The following is a 26,892-nucleotide window of genomic DNA, read 5'->3' as shown; positions in this document are numbered from 1 at the left end:
GCTAATTAATAAGTAATCTTAAGGCAGTAACTGATAAATTGTTCCAATACTCACTGTATTATAGAGCTCTTCCAGTCGGGAGATGGTAAGAAAGCGATGGAGGTTCACTCCATACTCTATTAAGAGTTTCACAAAATCAACTCGATCCATCACCAAGGCATCTAACATTGCTTGTTCCAGAGAGCCAGGCTTCAGAGGGGAGAGATAAAAAAGAGATACAGAAACAATTAAGAAAGCAGAAATAACTAAAGAGTTACATGTATTTGAACTCAAAACTATACAGACAAAAATTATCATAAAACACAATCTTACTAAGAAATGTTCAGGACCTAAGTGAGGAAATAACAAAAAGTAAACCAAAGACCTAAAAGACCTTTTGAATAAATGTGTTCTTGGATGAAAAGACTGACTATGGTAAAGATCTCAATGTTTCCCGAATTAATGTTTAAAGTTAATACAATTCTAATAAAAATCCAAGGTCTCTTCTTTTCTTTCTCTCTTCTCCTTCTATTTTTTTTTTTTTTTTTTTTTTTTGGTAACCTGGCATGTTCCCTTTTAAACTATACCTGATTTCTGGGTATAACGGCAAATTAAACATGCATTTACTTTTAATCCCACCTAAAACTTCACTAAAATTATAGTAAAGGTTTTAGGGAAAAAAACAGAATCCACAAGAACAAGGAGGTCAAAAGTGAAATATTTCAGAAGTTGGAAAGCAGATGGCCAAATGTTAATTCACTTAGCAGTTCCCAGGAAACCAGAAAATGGAAGTCCCCAGAAACTGGAAAAAGAGCGAAGAACCAAACAATCTATGCAATAGAATTTTGGCAGCATAAATTGCTAACACTGGGACCTTTTCACTCATCTTCCCCTACTGACTTCCCTAACAATAACAACAAGGCTATACCTTCTAAGCAGGAGACTGGAGGATTTCTTTCTGATAGTGATGAATGCAAGAGGAAAATATATGAATATGCTAGCACTGCAAGTCTCCCAACAAATGGCAGCCAGATCACCCTATTGTGAAGCTCAAATCTACAGGCTCGGAATTTCTAATGATCTTCCTTTCGTTTACTCTTAAAAAAGAGTACAGGCCAAACAGACCAAAAAACATCAACTAGGAAGAATCAGACAATAAAGGAAGAAGAAAACTTCAAAAAAATGATCATAAATAGCCTCCAAAAAAAAAAAAACAAAAGAAAATATATACAGGATGCTATTTTTAAAAAGACAACAAATTTACCCTTAGAAATTAATAACATGCTACCAGAAACAAGGTGGCACTAGTTGTAAAGAATCTGCCTGCCAACGCAGAAGATGCAAGAGACACAGGTTCGATCCCCAGGTGGGGCAGATTCCCTAGAGAATGGCAACCCACTCCAGTATTCTTGCCTGGAGAATTCCATGGACAGAGGAAACTGGCAAACTACAGTTCATGGAGCCACAAAGCGTCAGACTCAACTAAGCAACCTGAGCACAGAAGCACCAGAAACAAAAAGCTACATACGAGGCATGGAAAATTAAACTTCAAGGAATATACTGAAGAAAAGATATAGAAGAGAAGAGGAAAAGATAAGATTAGAGGAGGCGTTCATAGATTTAACTTTTAAATGATAAAGTTCCTGAAAGAAAACAGAGAAAACAGGAGAGGAAGCTCCCCAGAATGGAAACCCGGAAGTGCCAAGTTGAAAGCAAGTGTCCACTGTAATGGATATAAAGTTATAACAACACACACACATCCTTGTGAAATCTCGGACATTGAAATGCAGGAAGATTTCTTTTTAAGCCCAGAGAAGAAAGTAATGGTCACAAAGGGTCAAAAAACAGAAAGATTTTTACTTCTCAACAGTCACTGCTGGGTGCTAGAAGCTAAGCATTCAAAATTCACTGGGAAAATTAGTCTCATCTTGAACTAAAATATATCCAAACGTATGAGGCCTCAATATTTTTATCTCCCATATTCCCTTTCTCAGAAAAGATCAAATAAGGAGTAAACCAAGAAAGAAGAAAACAGGGGATACAGAAGATGGGTGTTCTAACCAAGAAGGGCATCTCCAAGACAACGAAGAATGACCGCTCAGCGCCAGGAAGAGCAGGCACCCAGTCCAGATGGCAGCAGTGAGGGCCACAGACAGAAGGGTTAGCAGGTCTTAAAGTTAATCAGAGGGACTTCTCTGGTGGGCCAATGGCTAGACTCCTTGCTCCCAATGCAGGGGGCCCAGATTCAACCCCTGCTCAGGGAACTAGATCCCACGTGCCACAACTAAGAAACTGCATGCCTCAACTAAAGTTCCCACATGCTGCAATTAAGACCCAGTGCAGCCAAATAAATAAATACAATTTTTTAAAGTTTAAAAAAATTATAACTCGGAGAACTCAAACCAGGGCTCTGTAACAATCTAGATGGGTGGGAAAGGGTAGGAGGTAGGAGGGAAGTTCAACAGGGAGGGGACATACACACATAATTCATATGTACATGAATTAAGCTAATTCATGTTGATGTACGGAAGAAATGAAACCAATATTGTAAAGCAATTATCCTTCAGTTAAAAATAAATTAAAAAAAAACAAAGTTTAACAAAATAAAATATTAAAAGGAATCAGAAAACAACAATATGACATTATTTAGAGATATGGAGATTTATAAATGTCAGAGCAGTCCAAAAATTTTCAGTTTTTGGCTCTTGTGGTTTGCAGGGTAGAGAATTGCTGTATTTTTGGTAGCTTTTTAGTACCATTTGACATTTTAAACAATGTGCATGGATTAGTTAAACCCCAAAATAACAGACCTGTGATATGGTCACAGCTACAATTTTTTAAAATGAAATGTTAATAGTGATTAGCATTAGCACTATGGATAATCTTTCTTCTTTCTATTTTTCTCTGTTTTCACTAATTTCTACTGTCAGTATGCATTATATTTGAAGGCAAAAAAATAAGATACACTTTAAGTTTGAAATAACAGTATAAAAATCTGCCCATTCAAAAAGTGAATAAAAAACCCTTTCATCTGCCTTTCCCCCAATGTCTTTTGTCAACTTCAATTAGGCTGCAGATTCATAGAAAAAAAATGTCTTCAAGAAGGCAAAGTAGACGAAAGAAATGTCTTAGCGATCATGTGTACCCAGCATCAGAGATGCTACCCCCCTCCCCGAAACAACCTATCTTTCCTCCAGTTTTCTCTTTGGTCACTCCCTAACAAACCAACATACAACACGTTTCTTCAAAATAACTTCATTTTCATTATACCTTCCAATGTTGTCCATAAATTAGAATATGTTTCTTGGCAATGTCCATTCTGTCCCAAGCCATTGCCAGATTCAATTGTTCTGATGCTGATAAATTTGTGCCTAGGATAAAAGAAAGGGATAACATATTCTGTTTACAATATCAACATAAAAAGCACAAAGTGCCATGTGTGTGAAAAGAGGGAAGGAAGAACAAGTATAACCTTATTGAGACACTCACCCTTTAACAGAGCTGTTAGGATTGCTAAATCAAGGTCCTGTGACTCCTCAGAATCAGCATCAAAGATGGTAATCTGTAACAGTTGAAAAACAGAAACCCATACATTTTGAGAACTAGCAAAGAAATGCTTTCAAAAATTTGCTTTTGCACTAATGAATTAAGTGAAACATTCTTCATTAATGTCAAAAATCACACAGTTTAAACAATTCTTTTTTTCACTAATAAGAGGGAAAACTTTTCAGTAGGGTAATGCAGTTGTGCACATGCAGGGGATGAAAAATAACTGAAAAATTCCAAGTATCTCAGAGGAAACATGCATGAAAGAACATTACTCCATTAATTTACTATTCATATGCTATAATGGAAACCCAGTGTCAATTCCTCATGTAAAGCAAACTATTCCTCATTTTGAAAGGATACAAAGTGAGAGCCTTCTAGTCACCTAGCTTTAGAAATGAAGGCTTTTGCTTCTCAATGAGAAATGAATATTCAAGGACTTGTCATAAGATAAATGAGGCGCTTGTAACACACCCAGTGAGCAGGTACAATGGATAGCACAGAAAACCTGTACTATGTCACAGTCTCCAGTGTACCCTGGCATGTGACTCATTTTTTTTTTAACACAAATAAGGACATTTTTATGATTATAATAGGCCTTCTCGTGTTAACGAATGTAATCTGTCTTTCCAAATGAAAATATATAGTAGAGGGAGCTGTTCAACAATAGGGAGCCAACAAGACTGGCAAGATCCAGTCTGAGATATGTCACTAACTAGTCAGTCTTGGGTAAATATTATAAAGCCACTGCATCTTGAGTTCCTCACCCACAAGAAGAGAGGAACTCACTAACTAATCTCTGAGGTCTCATAAAGACAGAAAAACTATGCTTCTACAATTCACACTAAGAGCCTCTCTACCTAACAGCCTCTCCATGTCCATGACTAAAATCAACCCTCAACTGTATAGGAGTTCAGGACCTAATTTCACTCATGTGTAAACTCTTAGCTGCCTCCTCTTGTTTCTTCTTGATTATTACACCACTCCCCGGTTACTCTCCTTGATGACAGGAAGAGGCAAGTATAAGGGAGATCCCTTTAACATGTCCTTTTCTTTACCTACTGACATTGTGGGGAATATAAAATGCGGTAGATCATACACAAGATTTCAACCCTGAGCCCCAATTTCAGTTCTACTATTTCATAACTGCATGACTCTGGGTGAACAATGTAAAGTCTCTAGTCTTTAGTTCATTATCTCTGAAACTGAAATAAGCAATCACTGCCATACTGAACTCACCCATGGGGATATTTCATGTAAAAAAACAATTATTGGGAAAAGAAACACATATATTGAAAGCACACTGCTAACTGTAGACAGTTGCTATTTTTGTTATTATTAGGTGAGCTAAAATCCCAAAGTGCTTTCACATCTGTTTAGCCATGCCTAGTCTAGACTGAACTTGCTTGACTGGTTTTCTGAGGCCAAGTGCTTTAATATTACCAAAGTCTTGTATAATTTGGTCCACCCTTCAAATTCTAGAAAGATCACTGTGAATCATGACATATCTGCATATCTAATGTAACTGTCAGCTATCTGTCATCCAAGTCACTCATAAAAAATTTTGACCAAAATTCCCTAAAAGATTAAAATCTCCTGAGTCTGTATCATGTTCATAGTCCATAGTTTGTGGCCTCCATCTCCCAGCTGAGAGTATATTCTCACATTTTCAGTACCCAGTGTATCCCCAGTGATTCCAGCAGGATACATTGAGGATTCTGAGAAACAGCCATCTAAGCCAGCAACCTTGAGTTTATTTAAGGCAAGAAGCTGTTCTTTACCCTCTGAAAATATTCACAGGTACACTATTTAAATATGTACACTATGTAAATATTCACATTTACACTAAATTCAATCACTTTCCTGTAATACTGTTATATTATCTAAGTTCTTTTTCCCAGGTACCATTAGGAATCTGAAGCATGGTTCCAGAGAAGGAGGGAACAAAAAGTCAAGTTAAAAGTCAAGTTCTGTAGCACTATATACAACCAAGTTAGAAATGAAAAAAATCGTGAAAATAAATGTCACAATTGTTGAACATTCACTAGTGCTCATGTGTAGAAGCTCAGTCATATCTGATTCTTTGTGACCCCATGGACTGTAGTGCCCCAGGCCCCTCCGTCCACAGGATTCTCCAGGCAAGAACACTGGAGTGGGCTGCCATGCCCGCCTCCAGGGGATCTTCCCAGCCCAGGAATCGAACCCGGGTCTCCTGTGTCTCCGGCACCGCAGGCAGACTCTTTAGCTCTAAGCCATCAGGGAAGCCCCGTGTTGAACATTAGCGCTTTTTAAGTTGGTCAAGTCATCAACTCATCATACTCACAGAATCCCTGTGCACCATACACTCCATCAGAATTTGGAAAAGGTGCTTGGACTGCTTAAGACTAAAGTTGAAGGTGTTTTGCATCATGCAGATGATCTCCTCCTTCACCTGAGGACGCAGGGTCCTGGGAGAGAGAGAAATGGCCGTGACTTGACACAATCGAGAGAGGGAACAAGCCAAAAACATCAGCACAAGTGTAACATCACTGTGTCCGTCCACGTGATGGAGGTGTCTATGGACATTTGTGTCAAGAGACGAATGAATGGGAGGAGGCATGAGGAGAAGGCTGAACATTAAAACAAGGATGGACTCACAGGCCATGCTTCTGCAAAGACAGCATTTGGGGCAGGTTTTTGAGCTGACAGAAATCCAAGGGACTGTGAATCTCCAGAAATTATGGGCGTGGTATCCTTAAAGAATCTGACACTCCAAATCGTGTAAGAATCACTTGTCTAGGGTAACTTTAGGAAAGAGAGAGGTATAACTGAAGAGGAAGAGGGTAGAGGGTGGAAGTGGGGTTGAAAGGGGAGAGAAGCTGTAAGGGAAAAGTCATCAGAAAACAGTTATAGCTTAAAGTAAATGACTGTTTTTTAAGCAAATGAGTGGGGTCAACATTTCAGTTCCGAGGCCCTGTATTTACTCATGCGGCAGAAATACCGTGCTTTTGAAATTGGAAGAATCACGCTGGGTTTAGGGATGGCTTAAGGGAAAACTCCCATCTTGAAAAGAAGAGAGAATTAAAACCTCAGCTAAGTACAACATAGGGCTTCCCTGGTGGCTCAGAGGGTAAAGCGTCTGCCTGCAATGCGGGAGACCAGAGTTCGATCGCTGGGTCGAGAAGATCCCCTGGAGACGGAAATGGCAACCCACTCCAGTACTCTTGCCTGGAAAATCCGATGGATGGAGAAGCCTGTAGGCTACAGTCAATGGTAAGCTACAGTCTATGGCAGGCTACAGTCTATGGGGTCACAAAAAGTCAGACAAGACTGAGTGACTTCACTTTCACTTTTCAAGTACAACATATACTACAAAAATATCAGGATGTTGATTTCTCTAATTTCTGCTATATTTACTAATAGCAATTGAATTCAAAAGTGACCACCACAGTGGTCTTCTTCTTCACTCCCCCTGGAAATGTTTTTGCCTAAGCTCAGGCAAGGTTCAAAGTCCTTTGTAGATGCAAGCCATTCTACAGCTAAAGAAATAGCAACTTGCATCACTGGAGGGCATTTTGGTGTTGCTTTAATAAATACAAAAATCACTGAAAAATGAATTCCAGTCTCAACCCATCCTCCAAGATATCCAGAGAATTCCGGTCCCTATCCTCTAAGGATATCCATCCCACATGAAGGCAGAGCTTAGGAAGAAGAACGAGTCAGCAGAGTTTTATAAACGAAGACTCAACAACTCACCCTTCATCTGCTAAGTGTTTGTGGGTGAAGGCCAGGAGGTCAGCAGCCCTGCCTGTGCCTTCGCACACCACCACTGGGTCTTTGTCTTTCACAGTCTCCCACACCGAGAGGATGACATTGGGACCACCTTCCACCACCAGCCCCACCACGGGCACGCCTTGTCCAGAGCCTGTTTCAGATGACAAACAGCATCAAGTCGTTACAAAGGAACGCTATTTGCAATGCCAATTCCCAGACACAAGTCTTTCAATTACCGCGTATATTCCTTACTGGAACTAGCCATTCTCTTCTTTGACTCGGGTTTACTTAGTTCAAGGCCAAGTCAGAAACTTGGACTTTAAATGAAAGTAGCCACAAATATGGTTAGAGTATTTTCTCCAAGTTAAAAAGGTATCTAAAAGGCTTTCGGTAATTATAAAATAATAATAAGTAGTAGTCTTCAAGAAATTAACTTTTTATTGTGGAACTTTTCAAATATATGTCAAAGAAAACAGAATCATATAAATGGATCCCGATGTATCCATCACTCACCTCAAAAAAATGATCAAGCTGTTGACAATTCAATCAACTGTTAATAGTGGTTATTTCTAAGAGCAGAATGGGATGGGTAAACCTCAAAGACTTTTATATTTCAACGTATTCCATTTTTCACTAGTTGACTTTCTTGTCAGACTACATATTGCTTTATTAAAGTAAGGACAACAGAGAAAGGAAAGAGTGTGGAGTCATTCTTTTTAAAGATATTAAGCAAACAAAAGTTACAGATTGATATGTCCAGTATGATCCTATTTAAAGCCCTATTTAAAATTTTAAAACCATATATATAGGTATATATTTTATATATACATATGCACATACCTATATGTACAACATGTTTTTATATTTACATAAATAACCAGAAAACTTTGAGATGATATATATCAAACTATTAATAGTGAAGGGCGGGGAAGATTGGGGGAAATGTTGACTGTTGGTAGGCTTCTTGTTTGGTTTAACTTTTACATCACACATGTATTGATATATTTAATATTTAAATAAAATTTTTTTTTCCCAAAAGAAGGAAAACTGGCGGGCAACACCAGGCCCACACCTGAGCAATGGAGGACTTCACTCTGGGCTCCATGTTCTGCGGTGCCCTCCTCTGGCCAAGCCCTTCCCCTCACAGTGAGGCGTCTACAGGGTCAAGGTTCCAGGGAAGCCTGTGCTCCCTGTCCTACACTGGACTGTACTAGACCCCAAAATTCTTGCTTCCAGGGGCTGCTTGAGCCTCTGCCCCAGGGATGTACTTGTCAAAGCAAGAGGATTTGGTGGGAGTAGGGCTTGGACATATAGATTGGGGTGTCTAGGTGACGTCTATGTCAGGCCCAGACATTATGAAATTGAGCCAAAGGTAGGAAGAGAAGCAGAGAGTGACCTGTAAACCAGGGACCAAGGTGCTGGTTCTGCTTCACCTCCATGATTTGGCTTTTGTACTCCTCAGAATCCAGAAGACCTCAAACCTGGCCTTCCAGCTATATATGCAAAGGTACAAGGATTAAACATTATTTTTATTATGTTTTTAATCTTGTTATTTGTGTTTGTTAGCTTGATTTAAAACTTTTAACTATTTAAACAAACAGTATGTGGGCTTCCATATGCACCTTGTCCTGACTCCACAAGTGATAGGAGTGGGACTCTCAGCCCATTGTTTTAATATTTTACTTCCTTTCCTTTTCTACATAATTCCACCTCCTTATTACTTTCTCCTTGTCGCTAAAAATCAGACCTAAGATGTGCTAATTGATAGGCATAATCTTCTAGTAACATCATCTCATAAAAACTAAATTCAAATTCTAGGTTTTTATTTGGAGAAGAAAGGGATAGCCTTCCATATCAGAAGGGATATGTTCTTCTGAAATCATACAGATGAAAAAGTTAACAATGGTTATTTTTGGTAGTAAGATTACAGAGGGCTATGCCTTCCTTCTATGTTTTCTTTCTTTATCTGAATATGAGAGTATATAACACTTTGATCTCAGAAAAAGAAATCAGTAAGGGTATTTCGCAGGAGAGAGGAAAATAATTCAATTTCAGTTAGGTACATCTTTCTTGAAGCAATAACTAATCTCCACAAAAATAAATATATTTATTATTGTTTTCTACAAAAAGAATCTTACTGATACAACTAATTAAATTTGTTATAAAAGGAAAACAACTGTGAAGTTCTTGCTTATAAATCTCATGAGAGAGCTGCCTCTACTCCTGGCTCCCAGTTTAAGCAAGAATACAATATTGTAGCTCCAGATGAAAACCTCCTAGGATAGGCATCCCAGGAAAGGGCGCGCTTCTCCAAGACTTGGATTATGAAGACATGCAGAGTCACCCAATCCTGTGCTTTCCATCCACAGAGACCTACAGCACAAGAACTGCATTGGCCACATTTCATATGGATGAACCCAAGGATTTCTACAGCAACTTTATGAGTCAGCCTTTTTTTTTGGATAAATGCTCTCTCTCAATATCAAGGGTTTACCAAGGACTACCAGAAGCCCAGCTGGACCTCTCCGCAGCAGTGCCCCTAGACGGGACCTGTCAGCTGAGCCCCCGTGGGTACTCACAACTGTGTATCTTCTGCAGAGAGAGGTACCTTTCCAGGTCCCTCCTGAGCTTCATTTCATTGCCATACTTTCCCACAGTACCATCATCAGACAGGATAAAGTGGGAGTGCATGCAGTTGAGTGTTGTGAGCTTGCTGAGGGGGTTTCCCAGAGTCTGGTACAGGCACACTACCTGCAAGATAGTGAGAACAAGGGTCAGAGTTCCTTCCTGGCCCGACTGCTCCAAAGGCCTGTTTGTGCACTACAGAGTTCCGGTCCATGCCAAAAAGTACTACTAGCGACTAAGAGCAGTGCCTCTCAGGCTATCTGCAGTGACGACTCAATCTGAGTTCCTTTACTTTTTATTTTTCTCTGGATGGGTATGCAGTGCATGACAAGTCTGCAGTTTGTGCTACATCAGACTGGTGACACAAGTTCAACGACACTCACACACAGCAACATGAGAACACTTAGCATATGCTTGGAGTCACAGCACTGTTACATTGCTAAAAATGCTTCAAATATTTATTTTCAATTTCTCTACTTACTTTGTCTCAGATCATTGAAAAAACAGTTCAAGGATCTGCACTGATACACAGAACACATCAGTATTCAGAAGCTATGCCTTTTAATAGATTATCAGAATAATATTTGGACACTGATCTATATTTCTAGTATTCCAAATGAAGTGAAGAGTAAATGGAGATGTATTCACATTCAATATAAATTACCCAGACCCATGGAATTCACCAGGCAAGAATACTAGAGGGGGTTGCCATTCCCTTCTCCAGGAGATCTTCCTGAGCCAGGGATCAAACCTGGGTCTCCTGCATTGCAGGCAGATTCTTTACCATCTGAGCTACTACTGAAGCCCCTTATTAATATTTACTGATTCTTCCATAAGCTACTCCAATTCCTATTTGTTTCTAGAGAGGAAAGCACAGTACAGTCATTTGGAATCCGTGGGGGGGTAGTTCCAGGACTACTCAGGGATACTACAGTCCACGGATGCTCAGATCTCTCATATAAAATGGCATAATACAGTCAGCTTTCATATCCCCTGGATCCGTGGTTGGTTGAATCCTGGGGATCCAGTGTTGGTTGACTCTTCAGATGCAGAATCCACAAACAGGGAGGGGCAACTGTGTTCAGAGTCTAAGAGTCCAAGTGTAAGGCTAGACTCTTCTACTTTTTAATTTTAAATCTGGGTAATACCCACCTCCTTTCTCAGGCTCATTTTCCTCATGTGTAAGTGATACTAACAATTCCTATAGTAGAGGGTTGCTGTGAGGTGTTAAAGAAATAATGGATGTAAAAAGTACCATAAGTGTTAAAACATTAGTCTTTAAAAGTTACCTTTACAATTCCTAAGCATGACACTGAGGCTAGAAACCAAAAAGAAAATGATTGATAGATTTAACACATTTTTAAATATATGGAAAGATTTCATAAATAATACAAATTAAAATCTGGGAAATGCAGCATACATAGTAAACAAAAATGCTATAATGAATTATAAAAGGTCTTTCAACATTTTTAACAGTGCGTAAAGGTGTCCAGAAACCACATGAAAAGATGTTGAACCTCATTAGTAATTAGAGAAATGTACTTAAGAACAACTAGGTATTAATTTATACCTATCAGGAAAGCAATGTTTTCTAAAAAGCCAGAATATCTTCTGAAGCCAGGAATGGTACAGAAAAATGGGCATCCTCATACCCTGTTGTTAGGAATGGAAATTATTACCATCTTTCTGGAAGGCAATGAGGAACTTTTTTTTTTTTTTCAAGATATAGTTGTTTTGTGTTTTTGGTTTTTATTGGAGTACAGTAGCTTTAGAATGTTGGGCTAGTTTCTGCCATATAGCAAGTGAATCAGCTATATACACATATTCCCTCTTCCTTAGCTTGCCTTCCCTTTTAGATCACTACAGAGCAATGAGTAGAGTTCCCTGTGCTATCCAGCAGTTTCTCACCAGTTATCTATTTTATATATAGTGCGTGCTAAGTCACTAAGTCTGACTCTTTGTGACACTATGGGCTGTAGCCTGCTAGGCTCCTCTGTTCATAGGGATTCTCCAGGCAAGAATACTGGAGTGGGTTGCCATTTCCTCCTCCAGGGGATCTTCCCAACCCAAGGATTGAACCCCTGTCTCTTATGTCTCCTGCATGGATTGGCAGGGAGGTTCTCTATCTCTAGCGCCACCTGGGAAGCCACAGATGAGAGTTGGGAAAGCTATTAGAATTATCCAGGGGATTAGGTTTGAGGCATGAGCAGAGGTCATTTCAGGGTTAGTGCAGGGTTTGGGGCCTAAGCAACTGCAGGGTGAGATTGTCACTTTCTAAGACAGGGTAAGAGAGGCAGCATGAAGTCAGGAGTTGGTTTGGGGCATATTACACTCAAGACGTCTACAGGTATCCAGATATAAGGTTAAGCTGGCAAGTGGATATATGTTTATTTTCTTTTGCTGTGAAAGAATTATCTACTTACATCTCTTCCGATAAGATCTTTCCGGTTTTCAATGACACCCCAAGGAGGGATTCCAACTGTCCAGATTTTTCTCAAGGACTGCGAGGAATGGGCTTTCAGGGCATCCCCAACATGTTTGGACACGCCTATGAACAACCAGGTTGTAAGTCAAACTTTAACTCACAAATCATACAAAACACTGTGACTGCCAGAAAGAGAATAATAGACAAGTATATGCAAAAGACTGTTACCAGGGAAAGTTGCTGGCACAGAGGAATTACAAACATAATAGTTTCACTGTCCTCAAAATCCTCAGTACTCTGTCTATTCATCCCTCTTTCTCCCTAGTCCTTGATAACCACTGATCTTTTTATCGTCTCTATAGTTTTGCCTCTTCCAGAATGTCATATAGTTGGAATTATGCACTATGTAGCCTTTTGAGATTGGCTTAACCTGCCTTTTAATCGCAAACACTACATTACACCATTTACTCTTTCTATGTGGAATCTGACTCTGTATGTGTTATTAGCACAGGAAAAAAAAAAAAAGCAAAACCCCTGCATATTGTATGCATCTGAAGCATAGCACTTAAATCATTTTCTTCTCTGGTATGCTCCCCTCCAGCCTATCTTTTGCACTTTTCCCAGTCATCTTCTAAAACTGGGGTTCTGGACCATAGAACACACATCAGAACCAACAGAGATTCAGATACCTAGGTTTGGCATGGATTACCATGGGCTCACAAAGAGTCAGACATGACTGAGCAACTTTCAGTTTTAAGAATCATCTGGAGTGGTGACCGTTTTTCAGCAGCCCACATGTGATCTTAATACATATTACCTGCTACGACTCCATAAAACCCAATCGGACATCTGGGGATGTTATCAAAATGCAGCTTCTTAGCCCACTGATCTGGGGAGCCTAATATCTGGGTTACCATCAAGCTCCTCGGTGATTCTGATGTTACTGGTCCAGGGACCACTTCTTGTGTAGTCAGGCCCTAAGGATCTGTGCTTGAATCAAGTCAGACCCTGGTTATTGTTTAAGGAAGCTCCAAATATATCTCATATCTTTTGTCCATATGAGCTATTTCAATAGTTTTCACACTATTATATTTGCATTCCTTAATTGACCCTAGCCTAAAATATTAAATTTTAAAAAGGAAGTAAGTAAAGCATGTGACACAGTTAGTTATTCAAAGAAAAAAAAATTATGCCCAAATTCACCTTTTCCTGAACTCTATGAACTTCCCCACCCACCTTTTTTTTTTTTTTTACTGGAAATAAAATAAGTACTACACACTGGACTTAGAACTCTGCAACCTTCACTTTCTTTTAAGAATGTGAAACAATAGTACCAGAGGTTACGCATTAGTGACAGGCTCGAAATCCCTTGGTTTTATTTTTTCTTTGTTTTTTCAACCACTTGCTTTCTTCATTACTTTTTAGTCAAAAGAAATTATTTTTTACCTTAGTACCTGTTGCTCACTTCTTAGACAAATGTATAGGCCCTGGCCTCTACCTCATCATCAGGACTCATCCTGACAGCACACACACATGCCACAGGTGCTACAGCCAATAAAGGCCACAGAAATTAAGCAACAAAAGTGAGCTGAGATAGCGAATGCCTCCTGGGTATGTTAGCATCTAATGCAGATCCTAAAGGATGGGCAGAACTTAATAGGGAACACTGGCTAGAACATCCCAAGTAGAAATAGAGAGAAGTAAAGGGAAGCTGGAAAGCTACGGAGTGACTTTGTGACTTGTAAAAATAAATATTTAGTCTGTCAGAGACACAGAGCTCCTTAAAACCCTGGAATTTCCTAAGTGGTGAGAGTGACAGATGGTTTTGTTATGTTAATGAGACAACTTTTGGACCTACTGTGGTGGGTTGGTTTCCAGGATAACCAACCATCCTTGTGATTAGAGGGTTGGAACTTCCAGTCCCACCCCCAACCTCTAGGGAAGGGAAAGGAACTGGATATTGAGCTCAATTATCAATAGCCAATAATGTAATCAGTTATGCCCATATAATGAAGCTTTATGGGTTTCCCAGGTGGCTCAGTGGTAAAGAATCTGTCTGCCAATGCAGGAGATGCGGGTTCCACCCCTGGCTTGGGAAGACCCCCTGGAGAAGGAAATGGCAACCCACTCCAGTGTTCTTGCCTGGGAAATCCCATGGACAGAGGAGCCTACAGTTTGTAAGCCTACAGCAGGCTACAGTCCATGGGTTTGCAGAAGAGCTGGACATGACTCAGTGACTAAACAACAACAAGAACAACAATGAAGCCTCCATAAAAACCAAACAAACAAACGCAAACAAAACAAAACAAAAAAGAGGGTTTGGAGAGCTTCCAAGTGGGTGAACACGTGGACATGGGAGGAAGGCACAGAAGCTCCGTGCCCCTTCCCACATGTGCCGTGTCCTATGCATCTCTTCTATCGAGCTGTTCTTGAGTTACATCCTTCTATAACAAACTGCTAATCTAATGCGTAAACTGGTTTCCTGTATTCTGTGAACTGCTCTAGTAAATTAATCAAACCCAAGGATCAGGTAGTGGGAAGTGAAAGAAAGTGTGGAAGTGTTAGTCACTCAGTTGTGTCCAACTCTTTGCCATGCACCATAGCCCACCAGGCTCCTCTGTCTATGGAATTCTCCAGGCAAGAATACTGGAGTGGGTTGCCATTTCCTTCTCCAGGGGAACTCAGGGATAAAACCTGAGTCTCCCATGTTGCAGGCAGGCTCTTCACCGTCTGAGCCACCTGATTTGCAGCCAGCCAGTCAGAAGCACAGGTAACAACCTGGACTTGAGGCTGACATCTGAAGTGAGGACAGTCTTGTGGGACTGAGCCCTAAACCTGTGGGATCTGATGCTGTTTCCAGGTAAACATTGTCAGAACTGAGTTGAATTGTAGGACGTTTCAGCTGGTCACATGGGAACAGGTGTTAGAACTGTGATAGGTTAGTAACAGATTGATAACAGGAGCTTGTGAAGTTACTAATTCTCAACACCAGCTGCACATTAGACATCCTTCAGAAGTTCCACCCTGAAAAACTCTAATTAATTTGGAGTAGAGCCTGTGCATTGTATTTTTATAATGGCTCCAGATGATTCTGTAACACACATGCAGTTCATAAAAACAGATGCAAAAGAGTCAGGCTGGAGGTTCAGGTGCTACTAAATGAAGCTTTTGAATGCCAGATTTCAAGGAATATGAGTCAGATAGAGATAGTATGTGAAATGGTAGTTACGCAGTTAATTATCTCCTCATCCCCCATACTCTCAATACAATTGTTGCACAAATCCCTGCTTTCCAATTCCTGACAACTTGACCATCGCGAGTTCAGCTCATGTCTCTTCCCACACACTACACACTTGCATGGAGTCCATGTTCTTTATAACCTTACTATAATCCAAAGCTCATGAAAAATTATTTTGTTTGGTAAAAGTCTACAAAGTTATATTAAAATATGAGATTTTGACAATGCTAAAAACGGTCCAGGAAAGGTCTATGATTCTTCTGGGTTTCTTTTCCAGTTACTGCAGTTTCAGTCTTCCTCCCTCATGCTGCTGCCTATATCTCCTGGGAGCACTGCAGAGCAGTTAGGTGTTATACTGCCTGATTCAGTTTTAAAAAGAATTAAAGAAAAAAAAAAAAAAAAGAGTGAACAGGGAATGTGTCTTACCTGTATTAATGCCTTCAGTTATTATCCATGCTCCTGTTGTCTCTGCAGCTTTGACCAAACCTTGACTGAAGATCTCTTTAAGTTTTGAGGGCATCTTGAAGTTCTGGATACCACCATGGACGGAGATCACCAGCTTTGGCAGTTCCATCTTCCACTCTTTCAACATTAAATGTAATAGATGATCCAACTTTGTGTCATAAGAAGTTCTAATATACTGGAAGATATACATAAACACGTACACATAAAATAGTGGAAAAGACATGCCAAGTCACAATAAGCACACAGCAGGGCAACTGAAATGCCAAAACTTAAAAGAAAAGTGCCTGGAATCTCTTTAAAAGTTCATCTTCCTATAACGGAAATATTTACTTTGAAAGGATCCCACACCCCCTTTAAGTTCCTTCTGGGAATTACAAGTCACGGCAGGAAGGTTTCCTCTGGTTTTCAGGGTTGGTCCATCAATGCTCTTTAGAAGGTCCAAGGTGAGGCAGAAAAATGTCAAAATGGCAAAAATCATTACTCCAGCAAACCCATTTTAAAAAATTGTTTAGAAAAAAGTGAAATGAGGCTTTTCATAAATGTTATGGCTATTTTAATTTACTTGGTCATTTCACATATGTGCATATTTTTTTCATCCACTATTGACAATTACTGTACATCCCTTGAGATACATATACTTACATATTTGCATAATTTAAGATCCAGGAGCATGTATATTTATTTCAAATTTTACATTCTAATGATATTATTTATATATACATATATGTGTGTGTGTATATATATAAAATCTCTCTAAAAACTTTTTTCCCTAAAATATACACTTTTCACAAAAGGGTCAATGTAAACCAAAAAAAAAAAAAAAAAAAAGAAGGAAATCAGACAGTCCCAGAATCATTTGTCATTTTGCCCAAAATTAAAAAGTATATGACTGGCTTTCTTTTCCCAGCCAATGCAGCCACTTACAGATTGTTAAAATCATATTGAGATGAGTGTGAGCCAACCAACAGCAAGAATAAGTCAGATTTATAGGATAAGAGCTACAAGAAGCCATGAATCTCTAACCACAGGTAGAGATTGCCATAGATATGCAAATAGGAATTATCACATGATCCTCCAGAATGTGATAGTGATTTAAAACAATTGTCTTCACCTTTGAAATTCTTAAAACATAATCCCTTTATTTCATAATTAAAATATTAGGAATTCTGAACATGAGGATGGTGCAGCCATCACAGAATGTATTGAATAGTAGAAAGAATCTAAGGGTAACTAGGATTCAATTTACAAGTGAGGAAACTGAGTTACCACGGCTTTATCATGTATACAAATAGCAGGGAAAATACAAATGGACCTTTGTGCAACGGTTTATGTTGCTCCAAGTAATAAACAAAGGCAGAGAAGCGGCTCTGGGTTAGTTCTCCTTCTATCGCAAATCTTTCTCCCAGGTAAAAGGAGTAAATGATGATGATTATGAACCAACATAAAACAAAAGGAAGAAGACAAAAACTTAAGGGAAAAATCACATAAAAGAGTTCTGTGAAAGTCAGCTTCCGAGGACAGTTTTCTTGCCAAGTGAAGGAAAAGCCAATGCACCAAGTTAGGTGTAAGAGGATTAGTAATCAGAAATGTAACTACTATACGTACATTATGAAACCTTATTATTATGGCACTATTAAAACTGTTGCTGATTCGCAGTTATATGAGAGAAACCAACACAACATGGTGAGGAAATGACCCTCCAATATAAAAAAAGAGAGAGAGAGAGAGAAAATAAACTTGAGACTTGTTAAAACATAAGAAAAAAAAAGAATTATTCTTTCAAATCCATTTAACTGATGGTGACACTCCGGGACACAGCTGATTCTGAGCTTTCCTGAGGCGAATGCCCCCTGCATTTTCCCCAGGGAAAGCTGCCTCTAAAAAAGCAGTGAGTAGTTAACAAACTCAACAGAGACAGCTGACCTGTCAATAACTATGCAAATCACATGCAAAATTACAATGTTAGAGACAGGAGGAAAACTGGCCCGGAAAGCCCAGCACTATCATTCAGGGGGTACAGAGAGAAATCACCCCCATTTCCTTTCCAAGAAGAATTTCTCATGGGGACATAGCAGGCATCAAGAGCCACAGGCTAAGTTACTGGGAATTGCTATGGTCACACTTCTGGTGAAATCTGTTCTTTGGTAGTAACTTCTGTACATTCCCGAAGGAAGGGCAGCCCTTTGGCAACTGCCTCAAGAGTAATAAGCCATTCTCTTCTGCAGGGGACATAAAAGCTAGCTTGAAAGAGGTCTATCAAATAAATAAAGAGCTGGCCACGCCACATTTAGGAACTGCGCCTCAAATATAAAGCAAACAGCCGAGTCATTTTTGCCAACAGGTCAACAACATGGATTGCCTTTGCAATAAAATCTGGTCATCTGATCATCTACACTTGGAAATTCTATTTGGAGATACATTTGGAGGTTATATCCTCTGTTTAGAAACCAGCAAAATAACGTGAGTTATTAGCAAACCTTGGAGTGGTGGATGTGCTCTCCATGTTGGAAGTTAATTGTGCCAAAGGTATCTGTAGGGCTTTTCGTGGTATGCTTTTCAACAGACCATTGTTCATCTTCACTACCGCTGGCAGCTGAGACTGTCCGAGCATAATCTATCCCATGATGGTCTCCAATCAATAGTCCACAGTAACACCTTAAATTTGACATAAAAACCAATTTAAAATAGAAAACACACAATTTTAGAATAGGAAATAGAGGTAATGGGAACTTCCCTGGTGGTCCACTAGTTAAGACTCCATGCTTCCATTGCAGGGGGCATGGGTTTAATCCCTGGTTGGGTAACTATGTTTCTACATGTCGTGGTCAAAAAATTAAAAAATAAAAAGAAACTAGACTCAATGTTTCTAGGGTAATGTTATAGATGACATATATCAACAGTTTTAAAACTTCACATTGAGGTTTATATTAGATTTCAAACACTGGGTTGTTTTCTAAGTTTAAAAACATTCTTAGAGGTTCTCTCCCTTAGCTGCACATTAGAATCATTTTGGGGATGCTTTAAGAAGACACTAAAAATCTCTTACACACCCATGTTCATAGAAGCATTATTCACAATAAGCAAGAGCTAGAAGAAACATCAACAGATGAATATATGAACAAAATTTTAAAATTCTGAACGACATAAACTGATGAATGGATGGACAAAATGAAAAAGTTCTAAAGATCCATTACACAACATTGTGAATATACTTAACACTGCCAAACTGTACACTTAAAAATGATTAAAATAGTAAAGAAAACAAACATCAAATTGTATATTTTAAACATGTGCAGTTTAATTTATGTCAACTATACTTCAAAAAAGCTGTTTTCACAAAAAAAAACCAAGACTTAAAATTAAGAAAATATCCTCATGTAATATGTAAAATGCACATCAAAAGGAATATTAATGAATCCAAAAAAAGAGATGTGACTTCAGAGATATATATAAACATAGAATTTTTTATCTAAGGCTTACCTGATTAAATTCTGACAGACCTGACATCCTGCAGTGCATCTAAATAAAACAGATAAAACCAGTTAGTTTATTAATATATTTTAAAACAAATCTAATTCATATATAAATATCTGTTAATTTTCTATAGCCCGGAAATCAGGATTACTGAGTATTCATATATACTACCTCCCAAATATTCCCCTATGTCACTTACCATATATAATTACACCTTAGCAACTATGATCTAATTAACAGAACAGAGTTAGGAACCAAAATACCTGGATTTAAATCTCAATGATAAAATAAATAAATAAATAAAATAGATCTCGATGATTTAACAATTCTTCTAAGCCCCAGTTTACATATCTGAAAATAATATCTGACCCATACAATTATTAAAAGGATTAAGGGTGATAATATATGTAAAGTGTCATACAATATCTGGTACACTGCAGCTTGTATAATAATGTTGGCTACTAATATTATGCTATGAAGATAACAGAATTCTTAAGAATTAAGTAAGAAAATATACAATTTTAAAACCCTCAGTTCAGTTCAGTCGCTCATTTGTGTCTGACTCTTTGCGACCCCATGAATCGCAGCATGCCAGGCCTCCCTGTCTATCACCAACTCCCGGAGTTTACTCAAACTCATGCCCATCGAGTCGGTGATGCCATCCAGCCATCTCATCCTTTAAAACCCTAAACACTGTCAAATTGAGGAACATTTGGTGTGAATATAATTGTTATCTTTATTAATCTCTTTTTTATGATTCAAAAAAGCCTACGGGATTTGGGAGTTAGCATTATGGTCATCAATGATCACAATTTTAAGTCTGAAGATTTTTTGTTTGTTTTGTAAAATTAAGATTTTAAAATCTTAGCATAATGGCAGATCTTCTGTTGTAACAAGCAGGCTCTCTAATTGTGCTTCTCGGGCTCTAGAGTACATGAATTCAACAGTTATGGCACAAGGGCTTAGCTGCCCTGCAGCATATGGGGTCTTAATTCCCTGCCCAGGGATCAAACCCACCCTATTCCCCACAATGCAAGGTAGATTCTTAACCACTGGACCACCAGGGAAGTCCCTGAAGAAGTTTTAACTAGAAAAGAAATCTAGTTAAAATAATGGAATAAAAGGTAGTGTTCATAAAATCAGTCATTTTAAATTATTCAGAAATGAATGTTCCAGCCTTTTAGAATTTTTTTTTCCTCAACAAGCTCAAAATGAGAGAAAAAAGAAAAAAGGTACTGTAATCAAGTCCATCAGATTTGTTTCTTATTAGGAGGTACAAAAAGAATCAGTAAAAGATCAACTTTTATCTAAGTTTAAAATAATGAACCACCACTGTTTGGCTGTGCACACTGTGAGGAAGAAAACTCTATGAAGGCTACAGTTTTGAGAATTTTACTAGAGTCTAAGAAAAAGGCTGGTATAGGAGAAACAGCCATAATCATCCATTAACCTTTTTTTTACAATCACAGAAAAAGAGAGACTGCTTTCTTCCGATAAAAAATAATACATCTTTGACCATTCATGGAATTATGATCACTGATGTTCTTGAGTCTGTGGGCTAATGACCTACAGTTTACCACATTTCATGAAGTTCAAAGTGACTGTGAAGATGATTTTCCATTTACAGAGCAGTGGGAGTCACCTGAACTCAATCTGCTTTCCACTGCATCCATCATCATACTACAAAATGTCATAAAAGATGAAGGGAAAAAACAAGGTTACCGTGACTTTTTATTCTGTAAACATTTCATAAGCAGGTAAAATGAGGATTTCCAATCACAGGGCTTATAGGCCACAGGTAATTCAAAGAGGGTGGGACTAGTAAATATTTAACAAATGCAAAGAACACTATTTTAGTCATCATCCCCAAAGAACTAGAATTTCAGTGATCTCATGGTGCTATCTTTCAAGAACATAACAGCTGTGATTTCTAAACTTCAAATGAATACAAGGCTAATTGCCCAACAGAATCTAAAAATAGAATGGTCCCCCTAATTAAAACACTGCTCTCCTATTTTCCTTTCCTTTTAACTCTTTTCCCTAAGAGTAATGCTACCCAAGCTTAATTTCATGGATCCATTACCCTGGGGAATTTTCCACAGCCCTGTCTTCCTGTCTTTCACTGGCTACTGTTTTGAACTTTATTCTACAAGTAGAGTTTTCAAAGGATTGTCAAGAACTCAGAGTGGTTAAACTCAGGCCATTTCATTCTGCTGCCCATCATCTGCTCAAGGAAAAAGCCTGCAGGAGGAAAAAGTTAACTGTTTCTATAATCTGAGCATGGAGTCCTTAAATATCCCAGCTACTATATTCCATAGACACCTGGGGATAAGGAATTCACACTGTGTTGAAATATCCAATACTCCAAAGTTATAAATTTATTGTCCAAACCCAAGTGGAATAGATGTAGTCTAGATACTTCCCTGGTATCTATCCTCCCGCTAGACAAACAACTGTATCAAAGATAAAGCAAGAGCAAAATTCACCACAATAGCAACAGTGGCTCTGCCAAGGTACAGTCATAGCTCTAAATTTCAATAAGCAATCTTCCAAGTACTACAGGTTCAAAAAGAAAAATGTAATTAAAAATTATACCTGTGAGGGTCTTTAGAGCTGGGTATGATTTTGTTACATTCTCTCTTGTTGAACACTCCTTCAATCCAAGATTTCTGGGACTGAATAGAAAAATGTCATTATTTTTGTAGCCTAATGACATGAGAACTCAGTATAACCACAGTAGGCCAGGTAGGCAAGATATGTTTAATTATAATACACACTAATTAAAATGCCAAGACCAACCCCAAACAGACTCAGCAGTCATTGGCTTCTATTACAGACAGTATAGACAGAAATAATTTGAATGCCAAAAATATTCCCAAAGTTAATCGGTTCATAATCTTATTTAAATGTAAGATCCCTAAATGCATAAAACTCTGCCAAGGAAGTAAAGATATAGCTGAAGCATTCTCTTAATTCTTCCAAAAGTCACTTTTAAATCTTGCACCATAACCCTATAGAGTGAATATGAAGCTCTTAAACTTCAAAAATCTCACTTATAAAGTCCCACTTTGGCTAAGATTTGACAGGAAGCTGGAAAGAATGTCAGAGGAGGGCTGTAAGCTCAGCAAGATTCTATGAAAGGAGTTCAACCTAAAACTAATCTGGAGGATACATAATGGGGAATACTGCACATGCGCCCTCAGAAGGGACCTTAACTGAAAAACTGATTTCCTGATTCACAGGATAAATGCCCGATTCACAGGAAACGAGACTTACTTCCTGACCAATGACCATCCACCAACAGTCTTTCCCATCCTCAAGACAATGAGTTTACTGCTTGGACTCTGGCTGGATGCCCTGTTCTTTGCACTCCCTGTCCCAAACCCTCAACAGATTCACCTATAGCTTGTGACAGCATGCATTTCCCAAATTGCAATCCCTCTGCTATTCCCAAATGAACTCAATTTCTGGTCATTCAAGCTTGCCTCAGTTTACCGCTTTCTTTAAGGGAGAATTTGCTACACATTGTATAAGCATAGTAAGTTATTGGCTAAATTTCAAAATATCTGAATTCATTCAACAAACATTTTAGAATAGGCCTCCATGTGGCATGCTGGGAATCCTATGGCAAATAAAACAAAGTTCTTACTCTGAAGAAACTCAGAATAAAAAGAAGGAAACGGATAACAAATTGATATAGTTAAACCTCCTGTATAACAATTAACTATTAAAAATAGCTCCAAAAAGAGAACTTAATTTAGGGGCCTATGTATATAAATTAAGCAAGCTATGCTCAAATATTCCCTTCTTTTAAAAGGCTAGGCAGCCAACACTAGTAGAACTATCTGGGCAAATTACTTTCTTCATACCTGTTTGCTCGTCTACTAAAAATGGAGATAATAATAATAGTAATAACTTAATGGGCTATTGAAAGGAATTAAAAGCTTAGATTTCTCCTTGGGACCTATTAAGGCTCAATAAAGTTAGTTATTATTATTGGTAATATCAGATGTAAAAATTAGCTTTTTGGTTGGTAGCATGGGAACTTAACATTGGTGTATTTTTTTCACAGAAAAATACTTCGGTGAGCTCCAAGTCTCCCTCCTGGGACCTGTCATATTACAAAGAATGATTTTTATGGGTCCATTTTTCCCCACCAGACTCCAGTTCCTAACAGGCCCCAAGCCAGTCATTGCTGTTGCCCCAGGGCCCAACCCAGTGATCACAGAATGAGCAACAAATCGAACCCACTTAAAATAGAACTTCAAGAATTCATGTATACAATTTTCTCTCCAAGGGTGTAAACAGGAAACCTGTGCCCTAACAAGAACATGGAAACCTTCCTCCTGCAACTCCCATATCTTATCTCAAAACTACAGGAAAAGAAAAGCAGGCTTAATTTGCAAGTGTTTCAAAACAATTCTCAAATTAGAACTTTATTTTTTTGTCCCTACCTCATAATGGTAGCCTTTGCAATCTACACTTCAGCACCTGTGGAAGAGGTCCCCCCATGTTCAGTTCAACAGAGTACTATGTTGCTTCTGATTCAATAGCCCAAACCTATCCAGGGCAAACAGTCGACATGTGTTTGCCACTTGGAGCAGCACATTGTTGTTGACAGTAATGTGCCACTTCTGCAGCAATCGTGGCAGTCTTTATGGACTGGCTATTTTTTATATACTGGGGCAGTGAGGTTGTGTTTTCATCCTGGGCATTACTTAGGGAAGGGAAAGGCACATGGAAAAGAAGGAAAATAGTGCCAGTCTTAGGCTGTGTTGGCACAAAGTCTGCCTCACCCGAATATATATAATCAGATTTTACATGCCCAGAACTGGGGTGAGGGTGGTGAACAGCAAAGAAACGTCCAAGACTAATTCTCTAATGGTAGCTATACCATGAATTAATTCCTGATGTCACTGAAAGTATTTCTACACTAGGGCTTTTTAGGGTTTCCGGATAACAGATTCTTTCTCAGGGGAATCTCTGAGAAGGAATAGTCTTAGAGGCATTTCTTGATTTAAAAAAAAAAAAAATTCTTCTAAATGTTCATGGATTTTTCTTTTTTAATATCCAGGAGACTGTGTGATTAGGGGCTGAAGGGCACACAGCTTAACGAGTAATTTTTTTTTTAACTTTTTCATATTTAAAAAAAAATTAAACATATAAAACATACTTTTTCCAGGTAAAACTGACTACTTTATTTTATATCTATGTTTTTATACATACAACACTTACTCACACCTATTCAGTTGTTTTCTTCTCAACATTATTACCGTCTACTTCAAGATAGGCATTAGTTTATTTATCAAGGAATCTACACCATGCAGGGAAGCACCAGAATGAATCAAATACAGAAAATATCTTCACATTCCAGACTGACATTTTTTATTTTCTTTACACAGCCCTCCCCTTGGAGCAACGACACATTCAAATTGAGTGCCAGGCAGATGGATGTGTTGGCTGGGGAAATGCATCAATGCAAAGCCAGCCCGTCTACTAGGAGACTCAGCTCAGGGTCTCCCACGGTGTTTTGTCCATAATTGGAGGGATACCTCATGGGACTCACTTAATCTGAAATTAAGAGTCTCAGGTAAAAGGCATCCAAATCTAAAATAACCCAAAACTGAGGATCTGGCTCACCACATTGCCACAAGTTAACCGCACTGGTTTTCCAGTAAATAATCTTTCCAGAAGGCAGCATTTAGGAGTACTTCTTCATGAACACAAAATAACCTTACAGGTTTTCTTCTCTTTGGGTAGTCAAAGGTAAGCACTATTTTGATGGTAATGATTTCTTTTTATTTTTCTTCTTTTTTTAATGGTAACATCTTTAATAGAATATCAACTAAATAACTCCCAATTCCCTAAAATGCCACTTCTCCCTATTGGGTGAGAAATTTTACTGACATTTTCATATACTGCCTTACTGAGCAAAAGCATTTAGAACTTCAGAATGACTATTTAGATTATATAACTCATGAGTATATGAGTAAAACATTTATGAATCCTCCACAGAGTCTAATGGGGAATTAGAAGAAGTCAACAGTGACGTACTTAGTAGAGTATATCATAAAATGTTCAAGTTAAAATGTCATACATCCCTCCACAGCCCAAATTGGTGAAAGCTCTCTTTATGTTAGTCCAAAAACACAATTTCAAATGGCAATGAGAAGACATCCTTTCCTCCGCTGTCACACATGCTCAGCCTTATCCTCAGGGAACTAAACTTGCAAACAAGATGTTTATAACTTCAGATCATGTGAAATCATTTTGATAAGTAGGGAGAAGGAAATACGAGGCTTCCTTTATGAGTGTTCTTTACAACTATCCCTGGATAGTGAAATACAGAGTTTAACTGAATGCAGGGCCTATTTGCTGTAGAACCACTCTACGAAGGTTTTCAAGTTAGATACACTCAATCTCCAATTTCCACTCAGCAAATTTGTTATTCAGGTACACAGATGGTCTTTATTTATGCTACAAATATCTTCTTAAATTATCCAAAACTTTAATAGCACTACACCTAAGTGAACATAGTCTAGAAAAGTTTCTTGGAGTGAAGCTTTACTATTAGCAGAGCTATACTCAAATAATTGACTTTTAGAAAACCCACCATTCTCTGAGACAATAAAACCTTTACTAGGAATTACAGGCTAAAGGCAATGGCATTTATATTATCCATAGTAAGGCACATATACAGTGAAGACTACTTGTTTCACTCTCTAAGTGTGACAGGGCAGAAAGAACACTGCTGCTTCCAATTCCATGCAGATACGTACCATATATTTAACATATCTAAATACCACACATACCACATCTTTAATTCAAAATCTTTGATAAAAGAGTAACAGAGGGCTTATCATAGAGTGAAGTAAGTCAGAGAAAGACAAATGTTATATGATATCACTTATATGGGGAATCTAAAAAAATGATACAAATGAATTTATTTACAAAACATAAATAGACTAACGTACACAGACAACAAACGTACAGCTATCAAAGTGGGTAATGGGGGGTGAGGGGAGATGGAGAGAGATAAATTAGGAGCTTGGAATTAACATATACACACCATTATATATTAAAATAAGTAAATAACAAGGATCTACTGTATAGCACAGGAAACTATATTCAATATCTTATAATAATCTATAATGAAAAAGAATCTGAAAAAGAACACATACATATATATGCATGTATAACAGAATCATTTTGCTGTATACTTGAAACTAACACATTGTAAATTAACTATATTTCAATTTTTTTAAAGTGGAAAATAAAAGAATGAGGGAGGACTAGAAAAAGAAGGGTGACAGAAAAGATATAAAATGTTTAGGTATGGGCAATTTCAATGCCATTCCACATTCAGGTGTACAGCATGCCCACGAGA

At 38.2% G+C, this 26,892-nt stretch overlaps 1 protein-coding gene across 3 annotated transcripts in view; it reads right to left on the bottom strand.

Moving 5' to 3' along the window:
• The window catches only part of TRPM6 (transient receptor potential cation channel subfamily M member 6), an 87,318-nt gene extending 71,051 nt beyond the window's left edge, over nt 1–16,267 (bottom strand). For 2 of the 3 annotated variants that reach the window (XM_070480345.1, XM_070480346.1), the window contains exons 1-8: nt 15,993–16,267; nt 12,327–12,451; nt 9,858–10,029; nt 7,261–7,429; nt 5,849–5,972; nt 3,469–3,541; nt 3,250–3,350; nt 55–189 (exon numbers count right to left, since the gene is read on the bottom strand). In XM_070480345.1, coding sequence (XP_070336446.1) covers nt 55–189; nt 3,250–3,350; nt 3,469–3,541; nt 5,849–5,972; nt 7,261–7,429; nt 9,858–10,029; nt 12,327–12,451; nt 15,993–16,254 — 1,161 coding nt within the window. In that variant the 5' untranslated portion in view covers nt 16,255–16,267. Of the gene's footprint in view, nt 1–54; nt 190–3,249; nt 3,351–3,468; nt 3,542–5,848; nt 5,973–7,256; nt 7,430–9,857; nt 10,030–12,326; nt 12,452–15,992 lie in introns of those variants that run through there. The other variant, XM_070480347.1, reaches the window with a different exon arrangement.
• Between the last annotated feature and the right edge of the window lie 10,625 nt (nt 16,268–26,892).

This window comes from Odocoileus virginianus, chromosome 18, assembly GCF_023699985.2.
Source record: "Odocoileus virginianus isolate 20LAN1187 ecotype Illinois chromosome 18, Ovbor_1.2, whole genome shotgun sequence".
NCBI lineage: Eukaryota > Metazoa > Chordata > Mammalia > Artiodactyla > Cervidae > Odocoileus > Odocoileus virginianus.
Note: the sequence above shows the minus strand (reverse complement) of the source record. Positions and strands in the feature narration are given on the sequence as shown.